Genomic DNA, 23,208 nt, shown 5'->3' on the forward strand with positions numbered 1-23,208 from the left:
TAGTAGTTAGTGTTAAGCTTCCCTGATGACTAGTAGTCAGTGTTATTGAGATAAATGCATTATTTATTTCTTTGAGAAGTGTGGTGTGACAAAGTGCCTATAAAGGTCAAGTAGACTCAACCCAAAACTGCAGAATTTAATACTATGGGAAATATTTAATCCCATTTGCTTTATAAGCCAAATTAACGTTTGAAAAACGAAGTAAAAAGTGTTTTACAGATGTAAAAGGCAAAATTGTTCCCAAAACATAAAACAACCCCTCACAGAGGTTATACAGAGTTCACAATTTTGGTGTGCTTTGCAAGAATTCAATTTGTTGGTTTTTGAGCCTGGTCTGAATGTTCATTTTTATAAGGCCTAAACAGTTATATTTCTTGGTATGTGGACTTTGTCCTCAGAAAACATAAAGGCAGGAGGGAATATAACATTTAAAAAATCACCAAAGAAATATTCCTTTCAAAGGCACAAAGTATTTTACATTTGGCAATTTATGGAGTGCATATGGTGTTACAAACAATCCAAACAAATGTCTTTTTTGTTGAGTGGAGAAAATAAATTGTTACTTTGTTTCTTATTCTTAAAATAATATGACCAGTGGGTGCATAAAACAAGAAATAAAATTGGTCTGGCCTAATCATATAATTTCATATTTCATTATGGAATCGATTTCATGACATATGGTACCTTATCTATGGTTGCAAGGAGAAGATATTGATATGGTTCAAATTTGAAGACATAAATTCGATGAGCTCATGATTTCAGGACAACTTTCCTTTAGGCAAATACTTGATAAAATATCCTCATCTACAACTGGTTAGCAATATCAATCTATATTGTGTGTTCATGGATATTTGATATTGACCAGCTCCTATTACAAGATTTTTTTTTAGTTATTAGGTTGTATATAACATCAGAAGATGACAAATGACCCCGCCCTTTACAAACTTGAAGGAACAAATCACCTGACATTTTTTATAAGTCAAACTTGATGAGAAAATTTCTGTTTAATCTGACACAAGAGTACACATGAGTAGCTATTGAGCTATTAAAATAATAAAATGGAACTTTGTCCTTTTATGTCAGGTACACACTAATATCCAATTTTCAAAATCACTCATACCTAAGGCTGCTGTTGACAACCTGGTTTCTGTTTGTGCACAGTTTTGTGAAAGAATACCCACCATTCTTTCATGATGTGGTCCTGACAACACATAACTACGAACAGAATCAAAGGCAAACATACTGGTATGGAAATAGGAAAGAAATTCATTTTCTTGAATTTCATAAATAGCAAAACACATTACTTATGGATCTGTCTGATGTACTGGCCAAGTTGTATTGATAGACATTGACCAGTTTTGTAGTTAATCCCTGAAAATGAAATCCACCTATTTTTACACTAAATCAAAATATTTCCATGGAAATAGCAACAGGCACCACTTAATGTTCTCTTTGTTATACCTACCAAATTTTGTTGAGAAATATTGAACATTGTTTTAGTTACACTCTGGAAAATAAATGATTACATAAAGACAAACCTGGGGGATATCTATATGAAATGTTGTTTGTCTGCTCATGTTTTGTTTTTTTCCATAAAATATGTTACCTAGCACCCTTTCAAAAGATATGACAATCCATTAATTAAGAAACATTGAGTAATGAGAAATAATCCATACTACAATTATAGAGCCAGTGCTCCATACAATTTAGCCAAGGGAAAACATTTGAATAAACTCAAGATGAGGATGAAGACTTATGGATAGACAACTTTTTTCTTGCAATGGATGCAACATTTCGGTGTAGATTCTAACACCGTTATCAAACAAAAGATAAACTGAAACGTCGTATCCATTGCAAGAAAGAAGTTGTCAATCTATAAAAGTCTTCATCCTTATCATACCAACTTCTGCAATGCCACTTAAAGAAGTAAACTTACGGTGTATTTGCTTTGTACTTAAGATCAGCCATCTGTACATTAAGAAATATTTTGAAACATGTGTTTTGGTTGTTGAGCCTACAGAATTTAACACAGAGACTACTGAAGGACATCATTTCTATGACCTCACAGGCCTAAAACATTATGCATTTGTTTACTGACAAAACATTATATGGCTGATGAACAAAGAAAGAATATAAGATCCCGAGATGTCAGTGTGCGCCACAGTAACTGTTCCCTCAAATGGAGATTGACTTCATCTTATGTAACACACAATTGTATAAAGTAATATAATTTTCACCAATGGAATCTGTTTTGTCAGGTAATAGAGATTGAGTACTCACTGGTGTGGGCAGTTTATTCAAGCTATAAAATACTAAGCCACTTCCATCAATCTGTCATCACACAATCAATCTTGCTTGGGCTTTATTAACCTGCACAGTTATTTAAATTTCTCCTCTGAGACTCATCTAGTCTGTAATCCTTCATAACCTTAATTTTGTTCAATAGTTACTGAGGCTCACAAAGATTCTATGTCACCAAATCAGAATCAGTCATTCAACGATTCGTTTTTGTAGGGAGCATTCAGTGCAGACTGACTGATCTGACAGTTGTTGCTGGATGATTTTGTGTAAATTTTTTTACTAATTTCAAAATGTACATCTGTCCTGCAATTTAAACTGACCATGTTTTTTAATATTTTACTTTTATATTTTAATATCTAAACATAAGCACTTCTGTTGAATATGACCACAGGTATTTTCAAGTGGACATTTTGTGCAGAACTGAGGTGGGTCAGTTTAGTTTCCTGTTTTTAGAGAAGGATCTGGCTAAGCTGACCTTTTTGTGTTCATATTGGTGCTTTAAATACTTTATGACATGAAAAAACACAACTTCAGAGGTGGCATGTGGTGCTGTGCAGAGGTCCAGGTCACAAATCAGTTGATATAATGCAAAGTTGATCACATAGAGTCCTTGGATGGGTGACCATGTTTTGCACCTTTTCTCCTGAAAGTTTTTAGGACTTCAGTCCTGCCTCAAAACAAAGCAAATACGACACGTGTGGTCTCACCTTAGGCAATGAGTGTGTTAATAAACTGACACTGTTCACCCAGCAGTAAATGGGTACCTGGTGGGATAAGTCATATGAAAGTTAACCTTCTAACGCTTAACACACAACTTGGGTTATCAGTTGAAATAATACATTTGCAAGTGTTTTTACAGGCAGTTTATAAAGTCATTATTATTTCATTATATCATTAATAACATTACCCTCCAAACATAAATCAGTCAAAAAAAACCAAATAAAATCATATGGATATCTCACTACACAGACAAACCTGGTTACACTATTATGGTGGGGATCTCAGAAATTGGTTAACACACTGTACCCAATAGCGCCACAAACCTCCCAAACATTGTAAATCCTCTTAACACAGAACCAGGGTCACAAATTTTCTGATGCACCTCATTGGACAAAGTATTCTCGAGTATATCCAGTGGTATGAGCAGTCAGTGCATCAATGTTGGCCTGGCAAATTCACTTCATGTAGGCGACTAAATGTTCATGAAAGTCATGGGGAAGATCACTCAATATCACTGAAAGGATATGATGGAGTTTGGTACTGAATTGTTGAAGGAACTGGAGGATTTTGCTTATATACATGTGTTTATCTTCAGATACAAGAAATCTGGGTGCAGAAATAGTCTAGCTGTTTACACTGTTCTGGTGGTTTTGGTGGAAATATGAATGAATGTAACAACTAATTGACTTTTTAACCTACCCAAAATAAATGTCTGGTTTCAGCGATATTGAAATCCCAATGCCAATATTCTAACATATAAAAACCTGGGAGCAAGTGTAGTTCTTTCACTCGCAAATCTCTAAGTGGTTGTGTTCCAACACATGTTTATGTATTCCATAAACAGAAGTTGAACAAGATGTGTTTGAGTGAACTTTCCCAAACAAACACATTAACCTTGAAGCCAACCTGTACAAGTATGTCTTGAATAAAATTCCCTATACAGTGGAGAGTGTCTAAGCCAGCGCCTATCCAGACCGAAGACATAATCAAGTTTAGACAACGTGCCAGATTGTACAGATGATGACAAATGTACATGCCATGGATGGGACTGAGATTTTATGTTTTATGGATTGGACAGATGCTGGTTTTGACAGCTTCCACTGTACTCCAAAAGAAACATCATTCAACTGTATGTGACAATATATTGCCTAAAAGTCATATTGGCTGGGCGTAAACAATCCAGATGGATCAAGTAAACAATCAAGGCTGGTCAGTGTATAAGTTAACTGTTTGCTTTGGGAAAATTACTGTAACAAATGACGGTTTGCTTGCTGTTTAATGCCCAACTTATCAATATTCCACCTATACATTGGAAGTTTAATAATTAAGTCTGGGACTGATGATCCAGTGCTTAATATCATGTGCATCAGTCAACATAACTGTGAGGCTACCAAGTCATGGAAACTGTCCAACCGATCCATTCTGTCATGAAAACAGACCAACCAATCCATTTACTCATAAAAACAGACCAACCGAACCATTCTGGAACACAAACAGACCAACCGATCCATTCTGTCATTTAAACTAACCAACCGATCCATTCAGTCATCAAAAGATCCATTCTGTTGTTGAAACAGACCAACCAATCCATTTTGCCCTTGAAATGGACAAACGAATCCATTCTGTCATTGAAACTGACCAACAAATTCATTATGACCTAATTAAATTCTCATATTAATGAATAATTACGAATGCCAATAATTTAATGAGTAGAATATGAAGATACATAGCTTGTTTTCCTCAGAAAACATCAGGAAGCATGGTACATCATGTCTAGAAGACTACATCAAGACACTCAATTCATTTAGTCATCCTCTGCAACAAGTACTATTCAAACCTGGATTTGTGTTCTGTTGTTGTTTGAACCTGCAGCAACTACCATCCAGGGTATCTCAACAGTTATGCAAAAGAAGATTATATTACAATGAATGTCCTCACACTTATCTGAAAACTTTGAGTTAGTGGTGTTCTGATTAACTGAAATAATCGAAGACTGGTCACAGCTTCCAAATGACCAAACAATCGAAAATATTTTCTCATAATCAAACACAAATGACTTAAGAAGTATTGTTATAGTCATTTAGGCACCTGACAATGGAACATATCTTCAAAGTTATCAGGGCCTGAAAACGTGTTTAATCCTTAGAAAACTCACTTCCGTCACTGTATGGTTTAAGTTTATGATATATATTTGTCATTACTTTAAAGTAAAGCAAGTTGCATGTGGTTATTGGTATCTGCAATAACAGTCAGAATGGGGAAATCTAAAGAATGACGCAAATCAATTTTTTTTGATGATTCATTGATTGTAATGAGACAATCATCAGATATTTCAACCAATTCCCAACTCTACTTTGTTTGTATTCATTCAAGAGACCTGAGAAGTCAGTTTGCATCTGACATGCTGAATCCAACAATAATATCTTGAATTATGGGGCAAAATAACCGTGATATCATCACAGATAAATGACCTGAAAAAAGACAGATGGACCATGATCCTGGAAAAAAAGGACACTATTTCAGCCAATCAGAAGCCATAGACAAATCCAGGGGCTGTTGTTGGCCTACAGAAATTCACAAATTCTCTTCTTCATTTTGAATCATAGATTCAGTAAGCAAAACAGATCACACATACCTATTCATTTCGGATATAACAATGTCACATTTTCAGAAATGACCTGAATATTTCAATTTAAAATGTCTGACTTACCACATATGTTGTCTTGATGTCCTCTCGGTATCTCTTCTCAGAGCCAACCTTAACCTTCAGTTGACCTTCAGCTTCACTGCTTCCCTCATCACCATCTTGTGTGCTGCTGTGAAAAAGACAAGAAAATCATTACCAAATATCTGCATTGAATGTACAAACCCCATGAGTGAAAAATAATGCTTCAGAAACAAATGCAAGCATTGACCACGTTTACCACGACACTAAACATTGTGGACACTAACCACAATGGTGGGTTAGTCTGACTTTTGGGGCAAACTTAATCTTTGGTCCTTTGCAAATGGAGACTTGTCTATGTTGAATGAAGAAATGTTTCATTCTGTGTCATAATCAGGAGAAAGTTCTTCTCGATGTAACACTGACTAGACAAAGGGTGGTGGGGTAGCCTTGCAGTTAAAATGTTTGCTTTTCATGCCAAAGACCCAGGTTCAATTTCCCACATAAGTACAACATGTGAAGTGCATTTCTGGAGACCTCTGCCATGATGTTGCTAAAAGTCGTATGAGCCATACTCACTCACACACTCACTGATTAATCCTACTAAAAAATTTGGATACACAGTTTAAACTGTGGTGTCACAGAATGCATCAGTAATTTTGTGTGTTTACACAAGTCCTTTATTCCTCTTCTGTTGGGACAACAACAGCTAGACCCGTGAAGGTCTTGGGGTAGAATAGGCCTTCAGCAATTCATGCTTGCCAGAAAAGGCGACTATGTTTCGTAAGACGCTACTAACGGGATCAGGTGGTCATGCTCGCTGACTTGGTTGGTACATGTCATCGGTTCCCCAATTGTGCAGATCGATGCTCATGTTGTTGGTCACTGGATTGTCTGGTCCAGACTTGATTAATTACAGACCACTGTCATATAGCTGGAATATTGCCGCGTGCAGCGTAAAACTAAAGTAAACTCACTCACTCACTCACTCACTCATCAACAGCTAAGAGTAAGGTTCTGGGTCTACTCCCTCAAAGCATACGTAACCCTATGGTGATTCCAACTTCCATACTTTATCATAGACTTATGACAATCGTTTTGAGCAATGGGGCCCTGAAGCTTACCATCCTCACCGCACTCGCCCTGATTTGCCAGTAACTGGTATAATGCTGACTCCTACATGCAGTGGCGGATACGGAGTTAGAGAAAGGGGGTGTGCGCTTTTGTTAGAAGGGGAGCTGCATACTTTATTTTCTCCCCAGTTTCAATGGTCATTTAACAAAATTTCAGAAAAAAGGGGGAGGTGGGGTGTGCACATCCCCAATCTGGATCTGCTTATGACTTCTAACCATTGGCCACTCAAAGGTTTATAACAAAACCCATGATAAGATGGAAAAGTTCCAGGAAAATGGAGTGAACTTTATTTACTGCCATAGGTAAAAGCTGTTACTGCTGGAAAATTGCTAACCATTTTTATAGTAATACTGCTCCAAATAATATTGTCTTCGAAAAAATGTTTCGGAATCTGACCTTTTAATTTGGATAGGAACTAGAAGCATTAAGAAACTTTTCAATGACAGACTTTTCAAAGTGATCACCACCATCACCTCTATACACAACACATGGGGTGCGATTCTTGATTTTAATGGCTTTCAAGGTCAATAAAGACTTTTATAGTGCAGACTATTAATTTTGAAAATTATCTTGCATCACTCAGTTGCTAGAGTTTGTTTCTATCTGCTTTTCTTGTGTATGAAAATAAAAATTGTACATATGCAAATTTTACGCCATACACAATGGCAGGGCAGCTGCTTGCTGTAATGACCAAGTCATAAGGCCCATGTTGCATCATATTTTTGACATCACAGGCATCATACTAGTATCTTCCCACAAGGCAATGATCATGCCTACACTGCCAGAGAAACATTGGACTTCCCAAGACAACATGGTCTCCAAACCATTCTATGGCTATTAGGTCCAGTAGAACACCTTTGGACATTTAAACAAGACTGAATGACTCCCAACCAACGGCAGCAACACTTTGAGGTGTCCTAATGGTACCATTTTGGGGGATTTTGTGTAAACTCTAAATGTGATTCCCAAAAATATGTTAACCATAATTGTCAGGTTTGAACTCAGTCCACTGTTTTGATTAACTGTGTGGTTTAAGAACCCTCTATTGGTGTGGCTGTTTTTTTGTTGCGGTTCAGTTTATTTGACAGGTCATCAAATTCACACTAGCTGGACTGACAACAGGTTGACACCAGGTTTCAGCTTCACTCAGGCATAACATATTCAGCGAGATGGTATGTTGGTAGTAATCAAGGTTTTATGATGCTTTTAGAAATATTTCAGCAATACCATGGGGGACACCAGACTAAGGCTTGACTCATTGTAACCATGTTTGGAATTGAACCTGGGTCTTTACCAAGATGAGCAAACACTTAAATCACAAGGCTACCCCACTGCCCCTTGCACTATGGTAAGGGAAAATCAACACAGAAAATATTATAGTACATGGACTGTCAGACAAACGACACTGGGAAGACCAGCTTCACATACATGTCAAACAATAAATATCAAAACAAATATTTAAACTGAACAAAATCTGTAAAAAATACTTCCATCAAAATGTCTGGCCCAAGTCAAAGAACCGATCTCATTCAAAACCACTTAACAATAAAGTAAGGATAACTCACTTAGGCATTCCAAATATTGTCAAACGACTCAAGTATGGAAAATTAATATTTAATCAATGTTTCAAGTTTCACCAAGATTGATTGATGTTGTCTCCAAAGATAAGTCTATTTCATATTTTCATTGTATATCTGTAACTGAAGATTTGTTGTAAATGAGAGCGATGCTCCTGAGATATGGAGTAGATAGCGGAAGTCTCAAGAGTCTGCAGGCAGTCATTAAGAAACCAGTTAACAGGAACATGTCTTCATTCAGTCAGTGAATGCTGATATCCCCCATAAATAACACAGTATTAAATATCAATAAAGCTGGAATAAGGAAGTGTTTCCTTGAATAAAGGATGTCTGTGAGGTATGCCTTAATGATCAATAAGCAATTTCCTCAGCCTTGTTTGTTGTGTTCTTCACGGTGTAGTGGTAAGAGCGTCTGCCTGCAGAGCTGAAGGTCATGGGTTCAATTCCCGACAGCATCTTACCAAAAGACATTCAAACATTGTTCTTGTTGTTCCCTGCCTGGCACTCGGCATTATGGGTAACACGAGGGAGTGAGAGAGTTCAGTTTAATGCTGTGCAAGCAATATTACAACTATATGGCAGCAGTCTGTAAATAATCAAGTCTGGACCAGACTATCCAGTGATCAACAACATAAGCATCAATCTGTGCAACTGGGAACTGATGACATGTGTTAACCAAGTCAATGAGCCTGACCACCCATTCCTGGGTAAAAACAAGGACTGGTCAGCTCTGAGTCAGTATGACGTGTCTGGGTAGGCTATTGATGCTTAACTTGAACACAGTATAAAACCTGTTTCTGTCGTCATATGAGCAAAATAACCCCATTTCACCCTCATGTGACATTTTAATGTCAGTCAAAGATTTAAGTGTTGCTTTTCAGATATAAAGTGTACTAAAAACAAACACATTCTGTCCCATTACAAGAAGACCACTTGTTTCATGTGGACAAAGTTTGCGGTATAGTCTAAAGTTCTTAAAGAAGGAATTGCTGCATTGAACTTCCTTGTATCATATCCCAGTAGAAATCTTCTCAGACCAGCACTAACTACTTAGTCTTCGGCACAGACAAGTGACAATATTCCAAGCCATGCCATCAGGTTCAAGCATTCATGAATCAGCCAGGTCGCTGATAAGGGAAAGTATTCCCAGATATACCAGACAATAGCACTGCTTACCTCTGTGATCTTGACCTAATACAATGTCCTTGACCCTTTATGATAATGACCTTGATCTCTTATGACAATGACCATGACCCTTCAACACAGTATTTTGTTCCACTAAATATATCAGAATGAATGCCTTCATATAATGAGGTGGATTTCATTGCTCAAAACTTTCTGAACACAATGGTTACTGCAAGTCCCATTCTTTAGCATAGAGTTGCAGCAATCGTGGATGCTATGGTTGCCCTGAGTCACTGGGACATGACTGAAGTAAAGATAATACCTGGAAAGGTTCAATGCTTTGTGGTTTTGGAAACAGTGCAAGTTCCAAGAAAACAGTCGGTAGCAGTGAGGCTGGTTCATTATCAATCTCCACAGAGGCCAGTAGTCTGTTTAAATGCAACCTGTGATGATGTGCACATGATCCTGTGAATATCCCCAACAGTGAAGACGTTTTCTGTTTGTAATGGTTCTCTGTTTCATTCTGAAGAATTCTGTAGGGATTTTGATGAATTCATATGCAGTTGATGTTTCAGCTTGAGTATGATTAGGATAAAATTATGATGAACATCAATATCTGCCTCCAAGGCCCCGTGTCACAAGGCTATCGTAGAGCAATCACTGTTGTAAGTCTGTGTTACAGTATAGGAGTTACAACAGTTGTAGCACTGGGATAGCTTTGTGAAATAGAGCCTTCTGAAACAGTATGTTTTCAAAGCTCTCTTAGTGCTAAGACAGACGTAAGTTCATGTTAATGTATGGCACTATCTTAGCGCTAGGAGAGTTTAACAAATCTACGCCCAGGGAATTTCATCGTTTGTTTCTATCTGCGGCGATATTTTGCTGCAGTTGCTGTATGTAATCAAGTCTGGACCAAATGATATAGTGATTGATGTCACAAGGAGATAATGCTAACTGTAAGAAGCAATTACGTGGACCTGGTGACGAGGCTCAATGACTCCGTGTCAAGTCTTGACTTAGTGGATGAAGCCTTCCTTATATCAATCATTGGTCTTGGTTTATTCAGTTACAATACTTTACTGTATTATATTCATGGAAAGCAAAATTAAAACACATCAGTTAATTAGGATTTTCAACATTCAACACAGTTATCTTCTGTCCCCTGACAACACTGTCTCTTTTACATCTTGTTTGAGTGAGTGAGTGAGTGAGTGAGTGAGTGAGCGAGTGAGTTCACAGCAGAGCTGACAACAGTGTCTCATTTACATCTTGATTGACTGACTGATTGATTGAGTGATTGATTGATTTATTGAGTGCTTTGGTGAATGGTTCAAAGCAGAGCTGATCTTACCACACCAAATATTCTCTTCATCAGTTTTCATTAGCTTTATGACCCAACTGAACTCCTTCCTTACAAATCTGTCTCTTGATATTATTCCACAATCAGTGTTACCATGACATGACTCCCTATATATACAAACCTGATTATAACTCTGACGTTCCAGATGAAAGTGAGAGATTTAATATATTTGAAATCTACATTTATATGGGAATAATCATAAAAGTACATTTGATACATTTCTAAAACCATTAAACATATTTCCAAAAGAAACTACTGACAAAGGATAATTTTCACATATTAATAAGGACATTGTACATGTTTTGAGGGATTTTGAACATTAATATTACATTCACATGCACTGACTGACTGACTTAAATGTGATTCCTGCATATCCCTCTGTCAAGAACCCATGAAGTCGTGACAACACTTACAGATTTACTTAGACATGATAAACACTGGAAAAGCTTCAAAGCCTTGAAGAGATTCTCTCATCTGATCCTGTTCTGAACTGGCTTTAGAAATGCACAAGATCAGATTACCACAACCCAAATGGCCAGGCCATCAATGGTAGCAAGAATGATTTATCTCGTACTCATATTAAATACTTAGAGGGACGCAAGTACAAGATATCAACATCACTGCTGAATGACAAGTACCGTATTCCCTTAAATAACGGCACTAGTTGTTCAAGTTCCAACAATACTAGGTAATGACTTTTTTTGGATAATAAGAGATTCTTTGCTTAATAGTTGAACCTCAGCGTTGCATAGGTTGACAAAGCCTTAATTCGACTTCGCTTTGAACTGTTTTCAGATCAGCGCCTCATTCCTCAAATAGCAATATGTTGTAAGTGTATGTCATGATCGTCATAGGGTTTCATGAACTGGGCGTTGGCACTTAGTGTCTTGTTTGTTGGTTCATATCAGGTGTTTATAGGATTGTGACTCACACGGGTTGGCACATCATTATGACCTGCTGATTTCCATACATTGTACATGTTCACTGGTTGTAACGAATATCGATTGATTGATTTGCTACCATTCACATAATTTGATCTGCTGATATTAATGTTCATCTCATAATATTTTGTGGTATTTCATTTCTGTGGTATCAAAATGTCTGAATCAGACTTAGCAGCAGTTACCTGCTGCACAGCACTATGTGAGGAACATATCAATGCCAAAGTGACAAAGCAAAGAGAAGTTGTTGGACGAAATATTGGATTCCATCACGATATTTCACTGGGTTTCAGGCGATATGAATCGGCCAGCTAGTGTTAGTGGTAGTAGAGGAAATATGGTAGCTCATCTATAACAACCCTGCTATAAATGAGTGAGTGAGTGAGTGAGTGAGTGAGGCTGTTTAGTAGCCCAGTCAGCACTATGGCCTGCAAACAAGCACCTGGACAACTTTAAGCCACTTGTTGACATTGTCCTAGTCATCATTACATGCTGTCAGGTCTGATGGCAGCCAGTCGACAGTAAGTCTCATCGCATGACTCAAGTAAGCTTGAAGCTGTTTATGGGTTCCAACAGACTGTCTGCATGGTTCAGTACAGACATCAGTGTCAAGATGATTACAGTCCTTGGTGACCATAAACAGATTTCATGTCAAATTGCCAACAGGGTTCTGCTATGAGTATTACTGATCTCACAGGATACTGTTATAGTACCATTATCATCAAGGTACTGGGTACTAAGGCTGTTGGGATTCATTCCCATATTCGGTGAATCGAATTGTAGCCCTTCATGACTTGAATTCATTATTCATGGTTACCAGAGAGGAATATAAATGAATATTTACATTTTTTAAGGGAGCATGTTTTACTTGAACTGATATGTCCTTCTGTCAAGGTGAGACATGCAGCAATGGAATATGAACTAGCTTTGCAGTAGCACATGTGATGTTAGTTTGCAAAGGTCGCGCATGGTACTGTCAAGAATAACTATTACATACCAAATTTGAGTGTTGTGAGATCACTGGTTATGCCTGTGACAAATTAACACTGTTAACATGGCCTTTCATAATGTGCATCAATCACTTAACTTGAATATTCATCAGTATTCACTTCAAACTTCATCCTGCTACAAGGTACTGATATACATATTACCATCCTGCCGTGCTGCTTACAGGGTACTGCAATAAATATTACCATCCTGCCTTGCTGCCTACAGGGTACTGCAATAAATATTACCATCCTGCCTTGCTGCCTACAAGGTACTGCTTTACGTATTACCATCCTGCCATGCTGCTTACAGGGTACTGCTATAAATATTACCATCCTGCCGAGTTACTCACCGGGTACTGCTATAAATATTACTGTCTAGCCAAGTTACCTCTGGGAACTACTACAAACATATTGGTGATCACATTGCATACAATACCATAATTACTAATCCTTGTGTGTCATCCATGTTTTGCATAAACCTTAGACTTGTGTATTTGTTGTCAGTTAATGACTTTATTACAAGCACCATTTAGTTGCGACAGCACTTGGATTACCTAGACCATGCAAATTAACTCTGTAAAGTTCACCTCTGCCTCTGAGGCTGGCATGGATCCATAGCAATCAATGGTTCGCATTTGGCATTTCTCATGTCTGGATAAATAATTATTAAAAATAACATTGGGTTAAGAAAGGCTTCATGTGGTTAATGTATTATGTGTTAGGTAATTTGCACATAGCAGCACAAGAGAGTGGTCAGTTGCACAAGGTTCAGTTGAATGAATAACCCATAGGACCTTGATAAACCATTGGTACCTTGCTGAGCTAAATCTAGGTGGACGATGGGTGGGCTGGGCGAGTATACTTATACTCAGCGATAGGCCAGCTATATGGAAGTGGTCTGTAAATAATCGAGTCTGGACCAGACAATCCAGTGATTAACAGCAGGAGCATCAATTGATTTACACAAATGTGATACGATGACATGCTTCAGCCAAGCCAGTGGGCTTGACCATACAGTCACGATAGTCACCTCTTTGACAAACATTCAAACAATAAACTACCATCAGTTGAAAAGCAGCAGAGGATCACGATCCTGAAGCAATAACTGAACTCATCTGAACTGAACTGAACTGAACTCATCTGAACTGAACTGAACTGAACTCATCTGAACTTAACTGAACTGAACTCATCTGAACTGAACTGAACTGAACTCATCTGAACTTAACTGAACTGAACTCATCTGAACTTAACTGAACTGAACTCATCTGAACTGAACTGAACTGAACTCATCTGAACTTAACTGAACTGAACTCATCTGAACTTAACTGAACTGAACTCATCTGAACTGAACTGAACTATATTTACACTGGCCTCTATCAGCAGCATGACAAAAACATTTAAATCATGATATAGATATATATCTATAAACACAAATAACAAGCAAAATGTATTTTGCAATTACAGCATAATATTTCTGAAACAATAATTTTGTAGCTGTGATTTTGTTATAACTGTTCTTGTAGTTTCTAGATTTGCTGAGATATTATAATGAATTTCTACATAAGGCCACCTTGTCATGCATAACGATAATCCCTTCTATTCTAATAATAATACTTGGAGCTTGGGAAGTCAAACGTCTATATTGCAAGCTTACAAACAGAAAGCTTAGCCATCCAGCAACCAGTCAGCAGCATCCGCAAAAGTCAAGTCGCTCGCAGCAGCATAAGACATACAACATTCAATGTACATACCTTGATATATAGGTAAACAATATGCATGCACACCATCACACAGCATCAAGAACAGATATCAGAGTACAATATTTAAATGCCACATAAGTTGTTTGTGTGTAATTATGCAAACATTACGGTGGGCAATTTTCGCAGAGTTCCTAGTTTTGGAGCATTGAAAAGTAAGCTCAGTTTAATTAGGTTTGTCAGTGAAAAAATATTTGTGAATTAACTGTTTCCTCTTTCACTTTCCCAAACTGGACAAATAAATATATAATTAAATTCATCACCTAAATCTAACCCACCTAGGTGGGTAATTTCTCTCAGTTACAGGTATATTTATCCACCTGACAGTTTCAATGGGCAGATTCTGATTGGTCGTTCTTAATTTTAGCAACACATGCCAAATATTTTCTGGCAGATCAAGGCTATTAAAAGAACATAGGGAATCATTTTAAATGAATGCTGTACATGGCTCTTTAGGAAGATGTGTCTATTGTTGCTCTCCAAAATTGTAAGCAAATATCACTGATTTTGTTTTTAAGTAGATATTGAAAACTTTGTGACTCAGAAAATCATTTTTATGATCATCAAAAATGTTTTTCAGAAATATTAGCAAATAGTGTGAAAATATTAACAGTTTAATCAGTATTCTAGAAGTTGGTGAGTCATGAAGAAAATTCTTAAATTAATCCAGTTGGCTTTTCCTCATACAAAAGCTCATCATGTCACAATGTTTTTGTGCAAAATCATGATAAAATTGCAGTTCCTGCATAAAATTGATCCTAATTTGACAAAAGGGCACTCGCAGCCTTTCTAACAACTTGTGATGACATTGACAACTTGGATGCGTTTTCTGATTGAGTGGATCATGAGCCCATCTTACATGAGAATATCTGATTTTTTCTAAATATCGCAATATTTCAGTGATGACAGAAGACTTTTAAAACACCCTCATGGTTTCAACAGACATGAAATAATTTTGAAAACTATAGAGAGACATGATCTATTTCTCATCAATCCCTTGTCTGAATTTTCTCACAATTATCAAACATGCTTGATTGTCCAAATTCATGATTTGTCACTGGTCAGTCATCCTGAAAATATATTGAAATGTGAGAATGTTATCTTAAGTGAGAGTATCAGGTCTGATACAGCCAGTGGCCATTTTAATGTATCTATTCCAGAACAAAGACTTTGTAGTAGTCAAAGGAACATACAGGAAACCATATGTTTATGACAGACAAACCTTTATGATCTCATGGAATCAGTACTTTAAAAACCAAAATTTCCCATACCATACATTGGACAGGAATTAAGTTTTATTTGGACCAAAATTAATTCAATGCATACAATTGGTAAGAGACAATAAATGCAGGTCATTGAGGCAACAAATGCACAGATTCAAGACACTGAAACAACACATTCAGGTCACTGCGGCAACACATTCAGGTCACTGAGACAACCACATTCATTTCACTGAGGCAACACATTCAGATCACTAAGGCAGCACATTCAGATCACTGAGACAACCACATTCAGGTCACTGAGGCAACAGATTCAGGTCACTGAGGAAACCACGGTCAGGTCACTGAGGCAACACATGCAGGTCACTGAGGCAACCACATTCAGATCACTGAGGCAACCACATTCAGACTACTGAAACAGCAGATTCAGGTCAATGAGGCAACATATTCAGGTCACTGAGGCAACCACATTCAGGTCACTGAGACAAAACATTCTGGTCACTGACGCAACACATTCACGTCACTGAAACAGCAGATTCAGGTCACCGAGGCAACCACGTTCAGGTCATTTAATCAACAAATTCAGGTAAGTGAGGTCATAGAGTCGGTTATTGAGACAATAGATTCAGGTCGCTGATGCCACATACTCAGATCATTTAGACAACATATTCAGGTCAATGAGACAACAGATTCAGGTCATTGAGGCCACAAATTCAGGTCAATGAGACAACAGTTTCAGGTCATTGAGGCAACAGATTCTGTGTCATTAATGCAATAATTGGAGGTCATTGAGGCAAGAGATTCAGGCCCTTGAGGCCACAAATTTGGTAACTGTAGCAACAAATTCAAATCATGTAAGCAACAAATTCAGGTCCTTGAGGCAACAAATTTGGTAACTCTGGCAATAAATTTAGGTCACAGAATCCTACCGTTTAGGATAAGACATGTATATGTTGCAGCTGCAAATTTCCAGGTGACAAAAGAGGTTCACCACCTCAGCCAGCTGACAAGGTAAGGATGTCGTCTGTGAGATGTCTCCATGCCCTGCTACGTACACAAGAAAGACAAGACTGTCAAGACAAACATCCATAACCACAATCTCAGTATGCCACAACAGGCCACAAATACATACATCCATTAACAAGGAACCAAGAGTCAAAAGCACCAAGAATGACTTCAAAGAAAGGATGTTTCCGGGGCTTCTCATTTCACTGAAATGGCTTATTAATCAGATCTACAGATAATGCATATTACTGGAGACGCATAGCTACTTGTCAGAGAAAGTAGGTGAAATGGACATACAATTGTCAGACTTCCACTTTTGTGGATGCTGCCATCCACCAGAAGTTGTCCCAAAGTGGGTTACTGGTTGCTGCCCTTGTGTGCCAACGATCATAAGCCGAGTATTACTCTGTAAGCATGGATTCAAATCCCAGATGGGGCTTGACCCCAAAAAAGTAACTAGAATCTGTACTTTGCTGAAAAGTGTATTCCTAAATTATTAACATGTCATACTTGCACAATGAATCAATAAGAGACCACCAGTAAGCCCCTGTCAATGGATATGAAGGATTTAAGAAATAGATTATTATTATTATTATTTAGATTGTTTCAATGTGGAGCACTCAGGCTACCATGAGTAGTCAATAACGTCACAGCACGTCATCATGTCTCAAATGTGCTGATTGATGCTCATTATATCAAGCACTGGATTGTGTGGTCAAGCTTGATTCCGCAGGCCACCATCATATAAATGGAAATATTGATGCACATTGTATATAATAAAAAAAATAGCCCCAGCTTTAAATGCCTCAGGTGCTCCTTGTCAATCATATTTCAGCGTCTAATGATGTTTTCCAGGATTTGAGAAGTTTCAGTGGATGAACATTAAACTGGTGCTACTGACTCAGACCAAAAAGTCGTATTTCAGTTATATTTTAGAAAGACTCAGGCAAACAAATAAATAACATTGAAACCTTGTCCTTCTGTATCAGCTTTATCATCCCCTTCTATATCAGCTTTAACATCCCCTTCTGTATCAGTTTTAACATCCCCTTCTGTATCAGCTTTAGCATCCCCTTCTGTATCACCTTTAACATTCCCTCCTGCATCAGCTTTAACATCATCTTCTGTATCAGCTTTATCATCCCCTTCTATATCAGCTTTAACATCCCCTTCTGTATAAGTTTTATCATCCCCTTCTGTATCAGCTTTAACATCCCCTTCTGTATCACCTTTAACATTCCCTTCTGTATCACCTTTAACATTCCCTTCTGCATCACCTTTAACATTCCCTTCTGCATCAGCTTTAACATTCCCTTCTGCATCAGCTTTAACATCCCCTTCTGTATCACCTTTAACATTCCCTTCTGCATCAGCTTTAACATCTCCTTCTGTATCACCTTTAACATTCCCTTCTGCATCAGCTTTAACATCATCTTCTGTATCACCTTTAACATTCCCTTCTGCATCAGCTTTAACATCTCCTTCTGCATCACCTTTAACATTCCCTTCTGCATCAGCTTTAACATCATCTTCTGTATCACCTTTAACATTCCCTTCTGTATCACCTTTAACATTCCCTTCTGCATCACCTTTAACATTCCCTTCTGCATCAGCTTTAACATCCCCTTCTGTATCACCTTTAACATTCCCTTCTGCATCACCTTTAACATTCACTTCTGCATCAGCTTTAACATCCCCTTCTGTATCACCTTTAACATTCCCTTCTGCATCACCTTTAACATCCCCTTCTGTATCACCTTTAACATTCCCTTCTGCATCAGCTTTAACATCTCCTTCTGTATCACCTTTAACATTCCCTTCTGCATCAGCTTTAACATCATCTTCTGTATCACCTTTAACATTCCCTTCTGCATCAGCTTTAACATTCCCTTCTGCATCAGCTTTAACATCATCTTCTGCATCAGCTTTAACATTCCCTTCTGCATCAGCTTTAACATTCCCTTCTGCATCAGCTTTAACATCATCTTCTGTATCACCTTTAACATTCCCTTCTGCATCAGCTTTAACATCATCTTCTGTATCACCTTTAACATTCCCTTCTGCATCAGCTTTAACATCATCTTCTGTATCACCTTTAACATTACCTTCTGCATCAGCTTTAACATTCCCTTCTGCATCAGCTTTAACATCATCTTCTGCATCAGCTTTAACATTCCCTTCTGCATCAGCTTTAACATCATCTTCTGTATCACCTTTAACACTCCCTTCTGCATCAGCTTTAACATCATCTTCTGTATCACCTTTAACATTCCCTTCTGCATCAGCTTTATCATCCCCTTCTGTATCACCTTTAACATTCCCTTCTGCATCAGCTTTAACATCATCTTCTGTATCACCTTTAACATTCCCTTCTGCATCAGCTTTAACATCTCCTTCTGTATCACCTTTAACATTCCCTTCTGCATCAGCTTTAACATCATCTTCTGCATCACCTTTAACATTCCCTTCTGTATCACCTTTAACATTCCCTTCTGCATCACCTTTAACATTCCCTTCTGCATCAGCTTTAACATTCCCTTCTGCATCAGCTTTAACATCTCCTTCTGTATCACCTTTAACATTCCCTTCTGCATCAGCTTTAACATCATCTTCTGTATCACCTTTAACATTCCCTTCTGCATCAGCTTTAACATTCCCTTCTGCATCAGCTTTAACATCATCTTCTGCATCAGCTTTAACATTCCCTTCTGCATCAGCTTTAACATTCCCTTCTGCATCAGCTTTAACATCATCTTCTGTATCACCTTTAACATTCCCTTCTGCATCAGCTTTAACATCATCTTCTGTATCACCTTTAACATTCCCTTCTGCATCAGCTTTATCATCCCCTTCTGTATCACCTTTAACATTCCCTTCTGCATCAGCTTTAACATCATCTTCTGCATCAGCTTTAACATCATCTTCTGCATCAGCTTTAACATTCCCTTCTGCATCAGCTTTAACATCATCTTCTGTATCACCTTTAACATTCCCTTCTGCATCACCTTTAACATCTCCTTCTGTATCACCTTTAACATTCCCTTCTGCATCAGCTTTAACATCATCTTCTGTATCACCTTTAACATTCCCTTCTGTATCACCTTTAACATTCCCTTCTGCATCACCTTTAACATTCCCTTCTGCATCAGCTTTAACATTCCCTTCTGCATCAGCTTTAACATCCCCTTCTGTATCACCTTTAACATTCCCTTCTGCATCAGCTTTAACATCCCCTTCTGTATCACCTTTAACATTCCCTTCTGCATCAGCTTTAACATCATCTTCTGTATCACCTTTAACATTCCCTTCTGCATCACCTTTAACATTCCCTTCTGCATCAGCTTTAACATCATCTTCTGCATCAGCTTTAACATTACCTTCTGCATCAGCTTTAACATCCCCTTCTGCATCAGCTTTAACATCCCCTTCTGTATCAGCTTTAACATCATCTTCTGCATCAGCTTTAACATCATCTTCTGTATCAGCTTTATCATCCCCTTCTGTATCACCTTTAACATCCCCTTCTGTATCACCTTTAACATTCCCTTCTGTATCAGCTTTAACATCATCTTCTGTATCAGCTTTATCATCACCTTCCGTATCAACTATATCATCACCTTCTGTATCAGCTTTATCATATGGCTCATATGATCTGATAAAATGTATCATCATCATCATCATCATCATCATCAAATATCAACATTGATATCAAGTGTTCATCACTGTTTACTAGCTTTGTGATCACCAATATTCCAGCATTATGGCGGGGACATCAGAAATAGGCTTCACACATTACACCTATATGGGAATTGAATCTGGAACTTCAGCGTGATGATCAAACACTTTAACGACTGGGCTACCCCAAAGTCCATGCTGTTACCAAGATCAGTGGACATAGGGTCAGGACAACATACCACCAACCTTTCATGTTCTGTCTGCAAATCAGGTAGGTTGACATTTTGTTGTTCCTGATAACAACGTGCTCACCGAGGAATCATGGCAGTTGGTGTAAGTTTATCTCAATGAGTGAGTGAGTGAGTGAGTGAGTGAGTGAATTCACTTTTACCCCGTACTTACTACTGTTTGCAATGTGTTCCAATCTCTTGTATTTTCATCCTAAAAGTATGACAAGATTTTGGAAAATTACACTTTGTTATTTCTGTACCACCTACTGTTTTAGAGAGAAGACAAAAGAATTGCCCTTGCTTCAAGAAATAGATATAGGTCAGTGCAACTTTAGCGTCTCTTTTTTCATTGAACAAAATGATGTATCTAAAGCTCTGTCTGACATAAAAATCCCCCTTCCTCCACCAAACAATATTTTATGGCCAGTCCAAAACACCAAATCAGTAAAATTGAGTGAATCAATACAGACAGGTGAGCTTTGATGTTTTTCTTCTGTCAGTATATATACATATGCTTATCGCCTTAGTCTACATGAACATCAAGTTTACTATATGAACAACAAGTAATCTTCCAATCAATTCAAGAACTATTTTAGGAAGAAATAGATACTTATTCAGTATTGGACATTAAAGTAATTCAAAGATTTAAGTAGCATGTAAATACAAGGTAAATACATATCTGGCAACACCAATAAGAAGTTTTCTCCCAAGAAAACAAAAACAAAAGTTATTCTTGGCTCCTCATGATGGTATTCCCTTGAGAAGATATTCTCCTGTGATGTATTTTCAAGTCATCAAAGGAAACGATACATCATATCTGAAGACTGCAGGATCTTATATTGACATTAGGGTTTTATTTTTTTTTATTTTTGAACATATTTTGTTCTTCTTCCCCCAAAATAATGGTTAATTGGATGTATATTGCTGGTGAAACTTTGTCCCCAATAACCTTCACTTGTCATATGGGTGAGTTAGTGAGTTGGGTTTTTGCGGCAATTTTCCAGCTATATCACATCAAAGGACGCCTGAAATGAGCTTCACATGTTGTATCCATATGTGGAACTGATCCTTGATCTCAGGCTTTGGCATGATGAGCGAACGCTTCAACCACTAGGCTACCCTTCTGCCCCTTTCGTAGCCATGACCGACATGGACCTGAAGATGAAATGTAGTTGGTTGGATAGCTTGATCTTTTAAAGGTCAAAAGAGTATATATACATATACTCATGCTTATCACTGATCTAGTACAAAGAAACAAATATGCTGCCATAATCTTCAATCACGAGATAATATGCCTCCACAATTACCAATTACTTAAAGGCAAAGAAGCCAGCATGTTGCCGCAGTTACCAAGAGTAATACATTTAAGAAGTCTATTGTTCTTCTTCAGTTTGCAATGATTGCAGGATAAAGGGTGAGTGAGTGAGTGAGTGTTAGTTTTATGCCACACTCAGCAACATTCCAGCTACATGACGGTGGTCTGCAAAGTATGGTTATCCAGTGATCAACAATATGAGCATCGATCTATGCAGTTGCGATAAGATGACGTGTCAACCTAGTCAGCAAACCAGATCCCCTGATCCTGTTAGCGCCTCTCACAACAAGAATGGGTTGCTGTAGATCAATTCTAACCCCGATCTTCATGGGTCTGCTGGGTAAGAAGCCAATTTTCCTCCACTGCTTATGGTTACTAATAATAACAGGACAATGAAGCCTGCAAAAGATGCCCATCTATGTAATACGATAGCCATATTTACCAATGGCCACAGAAGAGGCAACATGCCCTTCATTATTACCAATATTCAAAGGAAAAACAGCATTTTATTCCCTCAACAATTGCCAACGGTCAAATGACAAATGAAAGCACATCTGAGAACTTGATCACTAAATTCTTTGTTCAGTGTGAAAAGAATGAGAGTGATTATAAACAGCTTTCAGCAGTCTTCTTTAAAAATTAGAATCTGGATCACAACGACCTGGTTTCAAAAGTTGAATAGCTTGGCTTGGTTTATTGTTACACGTCAGCAGTAGTAAATTATATAAAAAGAAATATGACATAATTATTGACAAAATATCTGTTTGCATCATCATTTTAATGATTTTGGTGGCCATCTTGAAATTGGTAGCCATTTTGAAAATGCCACAGGGTAGAATTGGTAGAACTTTGTATCTTGCAAATGGCAATGATGTTCTGAAGCTTTCCTGAAAAATTCAGCTTTCTACTATTTTTTCCCAATCTTACCTTGCCTATAAGACATCAACACCAATCTCTGTGGCCACTCAGCCACCCTGATCAATGGGTAAAAAAAAGATGATAAGATTGAGAACAGAAATCTTTGACTGTTTTCTCCAAACTTGGATATTTCACACAATAAAATAGAACATACTTCAATGTATCATCAAGCATTTTTCCTAAATGATCCTTCAGTTCTTACGAGCCTCTTTCATCTGGCTGACTCATTGACACTGTCACCTTACACCGAGATTTGGAAACATAGTTTAAACAACA

At 37.7% G+C, this 23,208-nt stretch overlaps 2 protein-coding genes across 2 annotated transcripts in view; both read right to left on the reverse strand.

Moving 5' to 3' along the window:
• LOC137257987 (leucine-rich repeat and coiled-coil domain-containing protein 1-like) overlaps positions 1–23,208 on the reverse strand; it is a 489,406-nt gene that overhangs the window by 209,299 nt on the left and 256,899 nt on the right. Inside the window, exon 10 of the mRNA XM_067795512.1 lies at positions 5,732–5,837. Coding sequence (XP_067651613.1) covers positions 5,732–5,837 — 106 coding nt within the window. The remainder of the gene's footprint in view (positions 1–5,731; positions 5,838–23,208) is intronic.
• LOC137258612 (serine-aspartate repeat-containing protein I-like) lies at positions 17,737–20,481 on the reverse strand. The gene has a single exon (XM_067796311.1). The coding sequence runs from the start codon at positions 20,479–20,481 to the stop codon at positions 17,737–17,739; it is 2,745 nt and encodes a 914-aa protein (XP_067652412.1).

Source organism: Haliotis asinina, chromosome 12, assembly GCF_037392515.1.
Source record: "Haliotis asinina isolate JCU_RB_2024 chromosome 12, JCU_Hal_asi_v2, whole genome shotgun sequence".
In the NCBI taxonomy this organism is placed as follows: Eukaryota; Metazoa; Mollusca; class Gastropoda; order Lepetellida; family Haliotidae; genus Haliotis; species Haliotis asinina.